The following is a 14,775-nucleotide window of genomic DNA, read 5'->3' on the forward strand; positions in this document are numbered from 1 at the left end:
GCCAAGCCGGCTCTGCCAGCAGTGCCCCTTTGTCCCCTTTCTTGTGCGGATGTGCTGGGCTTTTACTGGGAGTCTGAACTGCAAAAAGCCAGTCTGAACTGGTGGCTTTTGAGCATGTGCTGCTGTTAGGTGTGGTGGTGACTTGCATGGATTCCCGTTCCTAAGAAGCCAGAAGGCAGTCCTTCGGTGGGTGTCCTCGCTGGATGGGAATGGGGCGGCTGGCGTGGAGGAACTGGGTGCTCCAGGGCTTGTGTTGGTGACGTGATGGTATTGCTGCGAGGTACATGGTGAGCTCATTCCTCATGGACTTCAAACCAGCTACCTGGTGTCCCTGCTGGCGTTTAGCTGAGGCAGCCTGGACCTTGCTGCGGGCTGGGGAAGGCTTGGCTGCCTGCGCCCTGCTGAGCTCCCTTTGTACGGTGCCTGGCACCGGCGCGAGGGTTGGGTGGCTGGTGACTAATGGCATTGCATTCGTTTGTCACTCGATTCCTCCTTTGACTCAGTCGTCACAGGTTTTTGTGTGCATATACTGCAAAATAGAGCTGCTGCCTCTTGGTTCCCGTTGGGAAAACTGGCTGTTTCAGTAAGCTCCAGGGCATGGGAGGTGAGGGTGCAGCCTCTGTGCTGCCCCGTGCCAGGGCAGGCAGAGTCCGTAGGGCACAGCGGGACTCGTGCCTATCGCCATGCGGGTGTCCAGGATCGTGGGGAGCCCTCTCTGCTGTGCTGAGCTGAACTCGGGGGCTTCTTGGTGCTACAGGCTGTGATCAGCTGGAGCCTGGGGAGCGGGTTATCGGAGGTGGGAGCAGGGAGCAGCCCGGGGCTGTGCTTGGTCAGCAGTCCTCCTTCTCCTTTCCCTCATGTGAGCAGGGCTGACGCTGCAGGTCGTGGCATGCTTATGGTGACACCCATCTTTGGGCACTCATCTTTGGAGCAAGAGTCGCAGGCTGCAGTCCTGATCGGTAACCAGGAAGCCACATTGTCCTGAGATACTTGAAACTCATCACAAGCATAAATGAAAGGCTACTTCACCTCCAAGAGCCAACTTCCTGCCCAAATCGCCAGCTTAGCTTCAGAGACAAGGCTTTGTGGTCACTAGAAGACACTACAACGTGACTCACAGAAAGGGAAACCTCCCAGCCACGTTCATGCCGTGCCCACCAGCTGGTGTTGAGGGCTCCAGCGTGCTTTTGGGGACATCTGCTGCACCATCTCCTAATGCTGCCGTCGGCTGCGTGCAAGATGGGGGGAGGGATAGATCTCTTCGGGTTGCTGACAGCTTGGCTTTTGGGGCACTCCCCATCCCGTCTTGTTTGTTGTAATACTATTTTTATTTATATTTTAATATTTTTAATGCTGTGACGTGATAGTGTTTTAGTCCATGTGGAAATTGTGGGGAATATGAGGGTGCCTGGCACTGGCAGTGCTTCCAGTCCTTTGTTTAAAGTGTGCATGAGAAGTAGGAATACAATTTTTAATGAAGGAAGTGCCTCTGTTGGGCAGCCTGGATGTGTGCAGAGAGGGTCCCCGGTGATCTGAATGATTACAAGCTGCTGTGTATCAAGCAAACTCCCAGGTTTAGCTGGATTCAGAGGCTGAAAAGCTGTGCTAAAATATAGCATTGCTTGATTGCAATCTTTCAAAATGTTGTGACTTTTCTGTGTGATGTTGATGCCTCACATCTCGGCTGAGACTGATTGCTTTACACCAGATACCGTGTGCGTAAGCAAGGATCCAGGAACTGGAGCCATGAGTTTAAAAAAAAAAAAAAGAAAAAAGGGGAAATGGAAGTCTGTCTTACCTTGATTGAAGATATAATAACTTTGGGGATAAAATAACTACCTTTGAAACTGATATCAGGAGAACTTTTACTTCTGCATCATAAATTTCTTTTCCTTTCCTCTTTAAAAACCTGATCTGATTCTATCAGGGTCCTTCCAGAGACTGCAGGATTTCCAGGACAGCTAAATTCTGAGTAAGAGTCAGGTTTCTTTTCACTGGAAGTTAGAAAAGGACACGTGTTTGAAAATGAATTGCTGTGAACTTCTGGAAAGTAATTGTTACAGCCAACTAGATAAGACTGAGATAAACTGAGGAGTAACCTTCCTGTGCTAGGTGAAGTGAGTTAAATAGTTCCTGAGTTACGACAACCCTTTAAAAATAGAAGTATGAAGTCTTAATTGCACATCCTCTGCCTTTCCCTTGATACATCTAAGCAAACCTTTTTCCAAGGGTGGGGAGCAAAAATGAAAAACCTGTAGATAAGATATAGGACTTGAGTAACTATATGTCCAGGACCAGATGGAGCCCATCATCAAAACTAAAGCAGTTCTTGTGCCTTTGGTTCCATCACTAGCAAACGACTGTGTTTCCTTCCAGGGTTAGAGGTCAGTGTATAACCTTTATGCTATGGAGACTTGGGAATGAAGAGAGGAGACCAAACCAAGACTCTGGTCTGGGCACCAGACCAATAAGCCTCCAGGAATGATGTTCTTCCCTATGGGTGTGGGGAGCGAGCGGGTGGTCCAGCTGCAGCTGGAGACTTCCCCTTTGAAGCGCTGGCGAGCTGCAGCGTGGTGAAGGCCAGGAGGTAGTACGGCTTCCTCCCCCACGTCTGCCCACGCTGCGTCCCTGGGAGCTTCCTTCCCGAGGGTGCCTCCTGCCAAGGCATCGCTGCTGGGGAGAGCAGACCACCCCCGGGGGCTTGGAAAAGCAAAACCCCTCGTGGCTGCTGCTTGTCCCCTCTGCTCCGGGCAGCCAGAAGCTCTGCTGCTTTGGGCATGGCAATGAATTGCTGCTGGTGACGTAGCCCTCACCTTGCTGCTTACTCCAGGAGCACATTCACCCCGTGTAAGGGCAGCTGGCGAATACCCACGCCTGAGCTCTCTGGGTCTGGGAGGGGAACTGCTGTGGGGCCAGGCGTGTGCAGCCAGGGTGCGTCCCACCTGGGCTGGCTGCCGCTCGCCGAAGACGTGTCTAGCTTGAAACTCTCCTCCACGTGCAGTCTGTTACGAGGGATGCTGCTGTGCCCTGTGCAAGGAGGCTTTCCTAGGGCTTGGCTGCTTCGAGCGCTGGATTTGGTGCTCTGAGGGAGGGGGTGCAGCTCCTGCCCAAAACCGGCTTAGTGTGGTCTACGTCAGCCTTGGGTTTCTTCATGGCTTCCTCTGAGCAAAGGTTTGTCTTTGCCTTATGTGCCATGGGAAAGGACTAGTGAAGGCCATAAACCAGCAATGTTTTCCCCCCCCACCAGTGTGTTCCCTTGGCGTCGGTTGCTGGACCCGCTACTCACTGATTTACTGGAACCCAGCACAGAGGAGGAGGGGGATCCTGCTGGGAGCTGTGCGTTGTTGGCAGCTAAGCTCCAGTTGTGGAGGCTTTAACTTAACAGTTTAGTCTACAGTTGTACAGAAATACCACCCAGCTCTTGCTTGGCTCTGAGATCCAGTGATGGAAAGCCTGTCTGCAAGGGAGGGAGGACAGGGTGACCTGCCTGATGGAGAGGAACAGGCAGTTTGCTTGTCTGCAGTCGCATCACTAATGTTTTTCTTCCACCCCCCTTCTTAGTGTCATCTCTGGGAACCTAATGGGAAGCTTTGCGTTGGTGTTTTAGTGCCCTTCGTAGTATGGTCACTTGCCAAGTTCTCTGCAGAATTAAACTTCTCGTGGGGCTGAGAGCTGGTTGGGCTGCAAAAATACCTGGGGGGCCACCCATGATCATTGCCAGGAGGCTGTGGGCTTCTCCCTGCCCTCCGCAGGGGCTGCCTTTTGTAGCTGGTGGCCCGTGGCAGAGTACTTTGTGTTCTCCAGAGCTAGACTTTTCCTTGGTTGGGTAACAACAAGGGGTTCTTATTTACTGAAGACCTTACCTGGTCTCCTTTGGTAGCGCTCCCTAAGCAGCACCTTCCCTTTCCTTCCCGGCTCCTGAATGCATTAGCACAACCTTGAACTTCAGTCAGTTTTATTTCTTAGCCCAGGCACAACGTGGGGTTTGCTGCTTCTCTTTCAGCCCCCCCAGGAAAGCTGTCCAGAGCTTTTTTCCAGCAGGCACAGATTTGCTGAACAGCTTAACTCTCCCCTCACAGCTCAGCCACGGGACATGTCCCTTCTCTCCGGTGGCACCCCCACGGCTCTGAGTCACTTTTCTGTGTGCAGGTTCAAATGTCCATGGTCTCCTGGGTTGGCAGGATGCCCAAGTACAAGAGGAGAGTAACTTTGCCCTTACAAATCAAGTTTTGAGTTAATTATCTGTTTGCTTGGACAGAGTGCATCCTTGTGCATTGGGAAGATAATCTTGTGACCTGAACTAGGGTCGGAGGAGTGCAGAGCTTTGGCAGAGCAGCAGGAGGGAGGGAATGAGTGATGGGTGGCTCCCCAGGGGAAGGACAGGGGCCATAGGGCTAGTCGGGGACTTGAGGGCTGGGTACTTACTAGTCCTTGTGCTACCACAGACTTTGGGTATGGCCATGGGCAAGTCACAAGTCACTTAAACTGCCTTGGCAAGTGGAAAGGAGTAATTCAAGGAGATGGAAGTTAAACTGGGGAAGAGAGTGGAGGGGACTGGGAAGCCAGAGGCCCAAAAAGAGGTGGATAGTAAATCCAATCTGTGTGTGGAGGTGCATAGTAAATCAAAAGTATTCATTATGTGTGTTGTAATGACCTAATGTGGGGGTGCTCACAGAAGTACCATGCCACAGTCCTGCAGTAGGTCTGGGATGTCATATCACCCTGTGGAGAGGAGGGAGAAAGCCCCAGATCTGTGGGGTGACTGGAGGAGCTGGATCTTCCCCCACTAACACCCCACAGGCTCTGTGGTGAGTAAGGGCTTTAGCAAAGGCTGGCCATGAGTCCCTGTTGAGTTTTGCTGGGGCATTAGTAGGAGCCAGGTTGGGCTCCCTGGCTGAAATGTGGGGCTGCTCCGATGGTGCTGGCGGAGGGGGAGCAGAAATCACTTCTGATGGATCAGCATGGATGTGACGGGAAGGGAAAAGCTTGGTGGGACAGTAAGATACCTTGGGGTGTAAAAGGATCTCACGGTGTTGTGGTGCAGAATCCTTCTCCAAAGAGTTGTTGGGCTCCTTGGGGTACATGTAAACTCCTTGTGCTCCTAGGAGTAAACATATAGTGGAAAAGCAGGCTCTGAACAGCCCTTAGTGCTGGCCTGGTCTTCTGTGGCACTGTGTGACCACTGGTGTTCATTTGTTTCTCTGCTTCCAGTGCCTCTGACCATCATGGAGGATGCCAGCATGGATCCCACCACCTCCCCTCCCGACAACACTGCACAGCAAGACTCCCTCGTCAGCATGACAGACGTGTTTCTCATCTCGCTCATCGTCGGGCTTTTTACTTACTGGTTCTTCTTCCGCAAGAAAAAGGAGGAAGTCCCAGACCTCCCCAAAATGCAATCAGTGTAAGTAACAACTCTCAGGCAGCATGGGGTGAGTGTAACTTTTCATCTTGCTTATGCTGGCTCCTTGGAGGCTGTGCGGGAAGCTCAGCTGGGTTCTGGGAGGTCACCAGGTGAGGGGACTTAGTCCGAAAGTCCAGTTCTCTCCCCATGCATTTCTTCAGAGCTGTTGACCTCGCAATGCAGAAATCCCTGTGGAAGAGCCAGGCTGGGGCTCTGCCTTACTCCACCGTGTGGCCCAAATCAGTAATTTGCCTTTCCCAGGCAAGGCAGGAAAACGCAAGGTGGAAAAGAAAAGCCCCTGGCTGTACTTCAAAACTCTTAAGGATTGCTTTGGCTGTTCTCTGTGTCTACTGATAAAAGTCATATTTAGATAAACCTGGAGAAAGGTGGACTTGCTTTTAAGCAGGTTTCCTATCAGAAATCTTATCTACCCATAGCTATGAAGAGAAGAAATATTCTTGGGAGCTGGGAGATAGTTCCTGGGCATGAGCTTCTTGGCAGCTCTTGTGAAACTTGCTTGGCTTTGATGGCAGGTTACTGCAGCATCAGGAGACTGGATTTGGAGAGGGAGAGGTCCTTGCTCTGCCCTGTCTTCTGCAAAGGGCTTAGGACCAGGAGTGAGCCATGTTGGTGGAGATCTGTGTGCGTTTAGCTCCTTGTCTCAGTCATGTATCAAATTTAACAACAGTTTTCTGCTGGGCTTTTTAGCTCATTCCTTCTGTTTCCTCCTGGAGCATTGGTAAGAGCAGTAAAGAGATACGAAACCCACTGCAGCAGAAACCGTAGGAGCTGGTGTTGTGCAACACCTTTCGGTCTCCTGGGATCTGTTCCCTGCGTGGGTGCAGTTTGCCCCAGAGGGAAGGTCAGCCTCAGCCTTAGCCCAGCTCTGTGCTTTCCAGTGTGAGGCCTTTGCAGAAGGTAACCACACAACAGAAGTGAATCCTCTGGGTTTGTAATGCCAGCTGCAAATTCACTGCAGGCCCCCCAGGTCCTGAGGGGTTGGTTGTGAGGCCATGCCACGAGGAGGGGAAAAGCAGCAGCTGGCTGCTTGCAGTAGGTTCGAGATTTAACACATACAGTTGCACCAGCAAGGCGTCCTGCACGAAGTGGGTTTCTCCCCATGGCACTTAGCGGGTGCTGCTCTGGCAAGAAATACTTGTCAGCCCTTCATTTCAAAGTCTTACAGCCTGGTGTGGAAAGAAGCTGTGGCAGAACCTGTCTGTAGGCTGCTCGGATGAGGATGTTTGGTGATAAGCGAAGGCATTTCAGCAGGGGATTGATGCTCCTGTTACTCTGTGTGTAAAAGCTAAATCAAACCCAGCAAGCGGTACCTTGTGCAGGCAGGTGTGGGCGAGGCTGGCAGCAGCCCGGCTGTCCGTGCCTGCTCGGCCTTACCTTAGCAGTTTTTGTTGGGTCGGTAGGATACTTCCCCTCTCAGGCCTGCAAGAGAGGGCTGTGTGTGTCTGTGCACGCGGTTGCCTCTGGAAATTGTAACGAGAATGGCTGTGTGGTGACGAGAGCGAAGCTGGCTGGAGAAACGGCACTGTCGGTCTGAAATTAGATCCTGGCATGGCACAGCTCGGCTCGGGATCGCTCCCGTGCTCGCCGTCCTTGTGACTGTTTCCACCCCCCGGCCATCACGTGCAGCTCTTCCAGAGGCTGCTGTGACCTTGCAGAGAAGTCACGCTGCAGAGGGGCTCGCTATCCACCCCGGGTGTGTGTTACCACCACACTGCAGGACCTCAGCACGTGGGCTTCCCTCTGCGACTGGCTGGAGGGTTTGGCTTTGAGCTGACTTGGTATTTTGCCCGTGGTTCTTGCGTGGGGTCCGTGCTGCCTCCTCCGTCTGCGTGGGAGATGGCTGGCAGGGAGCACTGTGTGCAGTGGCTGCTTGCAAGGGTTGTGGAAGAGCAGCACCTCCTGTCATAGATAACCAGGGAGAAGTGAGGTTGCTCCTGACCTTGTCTGACACAATTCACTTTGGAAACGTGACAGCTAGACAGGTGCAGAGCGCAGGAGGAGGCTTTAAAGTAGTTTTTCCCGTACGTTAAGCCTGACCCTGCCATTGCCTGCTGTGGTCATTGTGGCAAGCTGGTCTGAGGGCAGCATGGACCTGTAAGCCAAGGCTGTGGCTGGTGGCACATCCATCCTCAGAGACGGAGACAGCAACTTCCTGCAGCTTTTGCAGTGTTATTTTATGGGACATTTGGAAGTGGGAGGGAAATGAATGGGGAAAACAAGCTTGTTCAGCCTCAGGTTTCCTTCCCTCCTGTCATCCTTGAGTCTGGGGTGGAGTTTCCTTTCTGATGAACAAGCAAATCGGCAAGATACAGGATCCCGCTGTCAGCCGCTGCCCGTGGCTGACTAGATGGCAAGCTGGTCCGTGGGCAGGCAGGGGCAGGCCCGTCTGCAGGCAGGGAAGCCGTCCCAGACCTGTGAAGGCAGAGAGCCCTCGGTGGGGCTGTCTCCAGCTGAGGTGGAGAGCCTTGACCTTCAGAGGTGCTGCTTTTCTTCAGCACATTCTCTGCAGCTCTGCCTTGACTGACCTGAACTGCTTTATGTGATGGTGTTGGGCGACCATTTCTGTCACTTTGGACCCCAGCTTCAGCTTGAGCCTCGGAAGACTGAAGGACGAAAGCGCTGATCAGCGATTCCAACGCATCACGATGGCTGCAGCTTTAATGGGGTTGCTTGCAACGTGGGAGAGCACAAGCAGGGTCTCTGACCTGAACGTAGGGTCTGGCACCTCGGTGCCCTCTTGGGGTTATCGGGAGCTGTCGCTGAGCAGCATGCCTCGATCAAGCCACATCAGCTCGGCGGGGTCTGTTTTCCTGCCCGAAGCCCCCAGAGAAGGGACAGAGTCCAACATATGCAGAGGTTTCCCACGTACGAGACGTCCTGTACCTGTGCTGTGTACCACACCGCGCGTGGGGCAGGCCGGGGTACCGCCGGCTGAGGGCTACTTGCCTTCTGACCATTCTCAGGCTTAATTGAAACCACCCAAGTGGCCTTCCCCGCGGCCTGCTCTGCAGATGTCATTAGGGAGAGCGGCTCTCGATTGCCACACAGCCGTGGCCACTGCGCTTCCTCGCGGTGGCATTGCTGGGGAACGCACTGATTTGTTGTTATTCTCTGTCTGCGCCGCCTCTGCGTGTTTCACAATCGCAGATTTCTTTCCTTCCTCGTGTCCCTGCTCCAGAGTTGTGCAGGCCGTTGCCCTGGCGAGACGCAGGCGAGACATCGACTGGTACGCAGGGCGTCACCCCCTCCCTCCTTCCCCCGTCTTTAACATTGTTTGGGGCAGAAATGGGCTTATCTCTATTCTGCAGCTATAGAGAAATCCATTCCCTGGTGCTTGTAGGGCTTCCTGTGGCAGGAATTGCTCCAGCTCCTGAGCCTGATTAGCTCTCTGTGCTGCCTGCCTGTGTGTGAGAGACCACCGCTAATTTAATTTAATAGGATCCTGAAGAGAACAAACTCCTTTGAGCCGCCTCCGTAATGGCACTGCCATAGTTACCCGGAGCGTTGCTCACGCAGTGTCTGGAATCGTTTCATTCAGCTACAACATCGACTTTTTTTATTTTTAAAAGAAAAAAAAAAGAATATATATAAAAGCAGCTGCGATATAAACAGTTTCCAAGGTAACAAGGCTGGGGGAGGGTTTTGTGTCCCGTCCCCCTGCTCCACGCGGGTGGGAGAGGGCCGTGCGCTGCGGAGGATCCTGGGAGGTTTCATTCTCCGCTCCTAATTCCTTTCTGCCACCGCTGCCAGATGTTGCAGTTTCTCAGGACTGCGCAGATCCACCCGGCAGCTTCCGAAGCCCCGCCACGAGGATCTGAGCGGACAGGACCACTCCTGCTATGACCCGTGCCGGGACCTTTTGTGCCGACTCTCTTCTCCTTAACAAAAGGCTGACGCTTGGCTTTAATGCCCAGGAGGGGCAGAATGGAAAGGCCTGGGCGCGTGTTGCTCCGGAGCTAAGTTAGATCCGTCCCCCCACGCCTCCCCTCGCAGACAGACACGGCTGCCCTGCGACTCTTTGTCTGCCTCCTCCCTGCCCCGACCATGGGCTGCGTGTACTCGGCCCCACGGGAAGAGGCGGCCGCGGCGAGGTGAGTCGATGTGCCCCGTGGGCAGGCGGGATCGCTCCGACTCGGAGCTGGGCAGAGCGGGGTGCCTCTCCCGGCTGGGGTAGGAGGAGGAGGAGGAGGAAGGGGAGAGGCTGTGCCCGGAGGCAGGCTGCTCTGGAGGAGACCTTGCTGGCAGTGCTCAGTTTCTCTGCAACGCCCAGGCTGTGTTCTCACTTCTGGATGTACGGGTGCTTTCGGGAGGAAAGCCACAGGCATGGGAGCTGTCTGAAGGAGCGGTGTTCAGCTGAGAGGGAGACTTTGGTATCGTTGCTGAGCTGTTGGGAACTTTCTCCCCTTTCCTTTTTTTCCTCCTGAAATCAAAGTGACAGAGAGCCCTGGGAGTCGCTTGCGCTGTGGGCTCTCACCAAGGGTGGGCAATCTGTACAAGCTACAGACGCACTCCTACAATGGAGTTAATCCCCTTTCCTCCACCTGTCGCTTCTTCTAACTCTTGGAGTCGCTGCCCTGAGCTACCTGAGCTGTAAGAGCAGTCGTTGCTGAAAACACGCTTTCTCGTCTAAGTTCTCCTGGCAGAGCACTAAAAACGAGTGTCGTTTCTGTCTTCAGTGTCTGTGTGTTTTTGCAGCTCAGATTTTCAAGCCACCCTGATGAAGCAATTTCAGGGAGTTGTGTAGCCTTTTTTTGAAAGCCAGGCTCGTTATTTCTTCTGTGTCTGAGCCACAGACTGTTCTCCACCACACCACTTCAGTGCGGGGTTGCCTCCTTTGAAAACGAACGAGCTCCATGTGCTGCACCCTTTTCTCTTCCAAAGGGAGCTTGCTGAAAGGATCTGAAACTTTTTTCTTTCTCCTCCTTTAAAAGCATTTTGTTTAGCAGTTGACCCAACAGCTATTTTAATTGGATCTCATTTGTACAGGGCAGCAAACCAAAGAGGTTCACCAGGGAGCCAAAAGCTAAGTGGGAGCTGAGTCCTGTGAGCTGGCTGGGGGGCAGCTCTCCCGAACCCTCGTCCTGGCGGTGGCATGGGCAGGGCTGGGGCTGCTCTCTGAGGTGCTTGTGATATCCCTGTTCCCAAGGAAGCACAAAGGACAGCGTGGGGAGACTGTTCGCTGCTGAGAGAGTGAAGCAGCTCTCTCCTGGGAGCACGGCCTCCTCGGGTGGCCCTTTTGGGTGGGGTTTGCTCGGCTTTTGTGCGTGCTGTGTGGGGCTGTGTCAGTGCTCGGAGCTGTCAGGCCAGGTTACGGAGCTCCTTGGTACCTTTGGGTAGAAAAGGGTGCTTGAAGGCATGCTCTGCTGAGCGTCCCCCACCCTGCTGCTCTGTGTGTCTGTGTGTGTGCCCTACAAATGTCTCAGCACATCCGCAGAGATCCCTCCCTCTGGGCTGCAGAGTTTAGGAAACTGTTAGTGAGCTCTGCACATTCTCACATGGGCCGGAGCCAAAACCGTTTTGTTTTTTGCCTGGAGGCTTCTCTATTCCCACAGGAGACCCAGCCTTGCATTCTTCCATTGTGAAAGAGAAACGGGAATGGGTCCCAGGGTCCCACGTTCCTCCTCCCTGCTACTGAAGTCCAGTGGGGAAGATGGCAAGTGAGCTCCTGGCGCTTGTCCTCCTGCCTTGAAAAGACCCCAGGGCCTAATCTGACTGTAGCCAGAGCCACCTCTGCTTGTGAGGCTCCCGGGGTGCCCAGGACTGGGTTGATTTCGCCCTGTGACACTGAAAGTCCATGGGTGTGCTTAGGATGGCAAAGCTCTTCTGGCTCCCTACCGAACAGGGCAGCCATAGCGGTGTGAATCTCTGCCTCGATCTTTCTGGTGCTGCTGCGGTTTGTCCCTTTTGAGATAAAGCCGCCTCCCTGTGACAACACAGACTCCCTCTGTGCCGGAGATCTGCACTGGGAATGGAAACCCCAGCGTGGGAACGAGCCCTGCGGGACCTCAGCGGGCAGCGGTCGCCTTGCCGGAGGCTCTGTGGGTCTGATCAGCTGCGTCCGTCTGCTCCGCGGGGCTCTCCAGCCCTGGGACTCTTCTCTGTGCTGTTTTGAGGTTGGAACAGCTCGGTTTTAGCCCTGTCTGACTTCAGGCTTGGGGAATATGCCCTGTGGGACATGGCTCAGGACCGATCCTCTGCCTGCCTGCTGTGGTGGGGGAAGCAGGGAGCTCTCTGTTCCCTCCTCTCCCACTGTGGCTTGGCCTTGGAGATTTTTCTGGAGGCTTACTCTTGCATCATAACTCTACGAGATCCTTGTAACCTGCTCAGCTGTGAAACCTCTCAGAGCAGTTGATAGAGTAAAGGTTTCCTGACACTCAGGGCTGAATTCCTGGCTTTGCCTGCGGGAGGATTTACCGATGGAGGTAAGGCAGGGCATCAGCTATTCCCCTGTGCTCTGAGAGTTCCTGCTTCATGGCTGCATGCAGAGGAGAAGCCCTGCAGTTGAGCGATGGGTAACCCTGTGACAGGGTAAAGAAGAGTGGTCGGTGGGGACTGTCACCACTTTGGGTAGCCTGCTGAGATCTGGTACGGTTTGGGAACCATTTTTTCCCCACTTGCTTATTCCTGACCTTAAAGAATGAACGTGCCTGTCTGAAAGGAGGTTCCTCTTGTCTTTCAGAGCAGCTCCGGTGAGGGACAGCAGCTTCATTGAGAAGATGAAGAAGACGGTAAGCTTCTTGCTCTGGCTACGCAGGGTGTTGGGAAGGTGGGGGAGCTCGTGTCCTTCCCAGTTTCCTCTGGATGCTCTCTAGCTGTCAGCAGGGGGGACTGGTTTGGATACAGACACCGATCTGTGGCAGAGAGCATCCAGAGGAGGGCTGTGTGGGCAGGAATAGCTCTTCCAGTCTGTGCCTGAGAGTTGTTCTTAGAGAAAAAATTGAAGTGAAAATTTGGTGAAAAACAAAAAAAGTGTAATATGAGATCAAAGTCAGGAGGGAAATGGCAGAGACTTTAAAGTCATTGGCTGCCAGTTGTTTGTCTGCGTGGCTGGTTCCCAAACTGGCTCACTCTGGAATGGGAATTGTTGTACACAGAACTGTCAGCTTTTGACTCCGCTGGGCTGGACACAAGAGGAAGCAGAGGAAGAGGCAGGGGCTGGATGGATTTTCTGTTTTGCTTCAAAGTAGCTGGTTTGCAGCAGAGCGGGAGCTCCGGTGCTTAGGCACTTCCCCAAAGCTTAGGCAAGTCGGCTTCCTCATCCAGGGAGTTCCCTGTTCCCAGGAGTCATACCGCAGCCTTGAGGCTGAGAATAAATCTTGAGGGTTTATTCTTTGCTTTGGGTTTTAGTCTGACCTGAGTCACCCCTCTGAGATTGGCAAGAGTCTTGTTCTCATTAACAGTTTAGCCTTGAGTTTTCTGCTGCAAACCTGATGTGGAGTCTCGTACAAGGGCAGACTCCTGGTTGCCTTTAGGTTGCAGTCCAGGGCTCCTGGTCCTGGGCGTTTCCTCTGACAAGATGTGCTTCATCCATGCATTTGCCAAACGAGTAATCACCACTTAACAGGGATTTCTTTTTCTCTCCAGGGGCGAAACATAGTGGTTTTCTACGGTTCCCAGACGGGTACAGCAGAGGAGTTTGCCAATCGTCTCTCCAAAGATGCTCATCGCTACGGCCTCCGGGGCATGGCAGCGGATCCAGAGGAGTATGACTTGGTAATTTAGCCATGAACAGCCTCAGGATAGGTAACATCCTTTTAGTGTCCCCTAAAAAAAACCCAGAAAGAGCCTGGCCAAGGGACAGTTGCCCTTTTAGTAGTGTCATTTAGGGGAGAAAAGATCAGCCTGAGAGATGCAGAGATGGGCTTGGTCCTTGGCAGATTTGAAGTGAACGCTGCAACACGGCTGGAAGAGGAGGGTAGCCTGGAGCGTCTGGGGGTTGTGAGTCATCTGTTGGCAGCATGAAACTTGCTCCATATTCCTTCTGTAGTTAGCATTGGTCCTGTACTGCTGCAGTCTTGGACAGAGGCACTGACACTGGTGTTCTCCAGAGTGAACAACAATCCCGGTCCCTTAAAGCCTTTTTCATTCACATTACGTGGTGCTGTTCTGCACACCAGAGGTATTGTAGGGATAGCCTTGCCCCATAACCATGTTGTGGGATCCTCGAGGGTTTATTCTCTCCTTTGGTTGCAGTCGGACCTGAGCCGCCTCTCTGAGATCGACAAGTCCTTAGCTGTGTTCTGCATGGCCACCTATGGCGAGGGTGACCCCACGGACAATGCCCAAGACTTCTACGACTGGCTGCAGGAGGCTGACGCTGACTTGTCGGGGCTCCGATTTGCAGTAAGTGGCTCAGTTCCAGTTCATGCTGCATTTGGGCAGGGAAGGCAAAAGCCCTCCCCTGTGCCTGCGTGTGGCTTGGGTAAAGGCACAGCATGATGTGGTCCCTATTGTCTTCCCCGCTAAGCTTCGTGGACGCTTGCAAACATATATCTGAGAGCTTTAAATGCAGATGTCAGAGTACTCTCTCCACTCCCTAAATCACAAGGGTTTGCTGGTAATGTCTGGCCACAACCAGCCCAGCAGGCATTGAGTACAAGGTCTGTAAATGAGTTACAGGCTGCTGCTGCTGTTCAGAAGCTAATTGTGCAGCCCTGGGCCAGATCTTCTCCCCGCAAATTAAATCACTTGGAGGAGCGTGTAGCTCTTTTCCTGTGCTGAGCTGAATAACTGGCTGAGGTATAGCCGCCTCACCTAAACCCCAGCCAAATTCCTTGGGCAGCATAATAATTGCAAATGAGAAAATCCACTGCTGGAGATGTTAAGCTGCTCTGTGTAAAGCAGTGAGCAAACATTTGCTGAGCGGTTTGTGGGAGGCAAGGAACAGCAACTGGTTTCCACACAGTCTAAGCTCTTACTGGTCCCTTGAGATGGTGCAGGCAGCTCTTGGATGCGCATCCTCTTGACGTGCCTGAGGCCTGGCTCCAGGTGGGTGTTGATTCCTGCTGACCAGACACTCTCCAGTGGCAGATTCTTACTCAGAAGGTCCACAAATAGCTGATGGGGAGCTGGGAGAGGTCTTGCTGTCTTGTGTTCCATGCTTTTTCTTCAACATCCTTTGCTGAGTGCTGCTGGCCAGAGGATGCTGGCTGGGTGGGAAAAATCCAGTCCCTGTTTCTCCACACGTATCAGCATTCCCTTCCAGGTCTTTGGGCTGGGGAACAAGACTTACGAGCACTTCAATGCCATGGGAAAGTACGTGGACAAGAGACTGGAGGAGCTTGGAGCCCAACGCATCTTCGAACTTGGGCTGGGAGATGATGATGGCAAGTGAGTAGCTTGGCTTGAAG

At 53.3% G+C, this 14,775-nt stretch overlaps 1 protein-coding gene across 2 annotated transcripts in view; it reads left to right on the forward strand.

Moving 5' to 3' along the window:
• Nucleotides 1-14,775, forward strand: part of POR (cytochrome p450 oxidoreductase) — a 29,393-nt gene that overhangs the window by 7,122 nt on the left and 7,496 nt on the right. For both annotated transcript variants that reach the window (XM_068415504.1, XM_068415505.1), the window contains 5 exons: nucleotides 5,212-5,404; nucleotides 12,105-12,153; nucleotides 13,010-13,138; nucleotides 13,619-13,768; nucleotides 14,631-14,755. In XM_068415504.1, coding sequence (XP_068271605.1) covers nucleotides 5,212-5,404; nucleotides 12,105-12,153; nucleotides 13,010-13,138; nucleotides 13,619-13,768; nucleotides 14,631-14,755 — 646 coding nt within the window. The remainder of the gene's footprint in view (nucleotides 1-5,211; nucleotides 5,405-12,104; nucleotides 12,154-13,009; nucleotides 13,139-13,618; nucleotides 13,769-14,630; nucleotides 14,756-14,775) is intronic.

This window comes from Nyctibius grandis, chromosome 18 (genome assembly GCF_013368605.1).
Source record: "Nyctibius grandis isolate bNycGra1 chromosome 18, bNycGra1.pri, whole genome shotgun sequence".
Classification (NCBI taxonomy): Eukaryota; Metazoa; Chordata; class Aves; order Nyctibiiformes; family Nyctibiidae; genus Nyctibius; species Nyctibius grandis.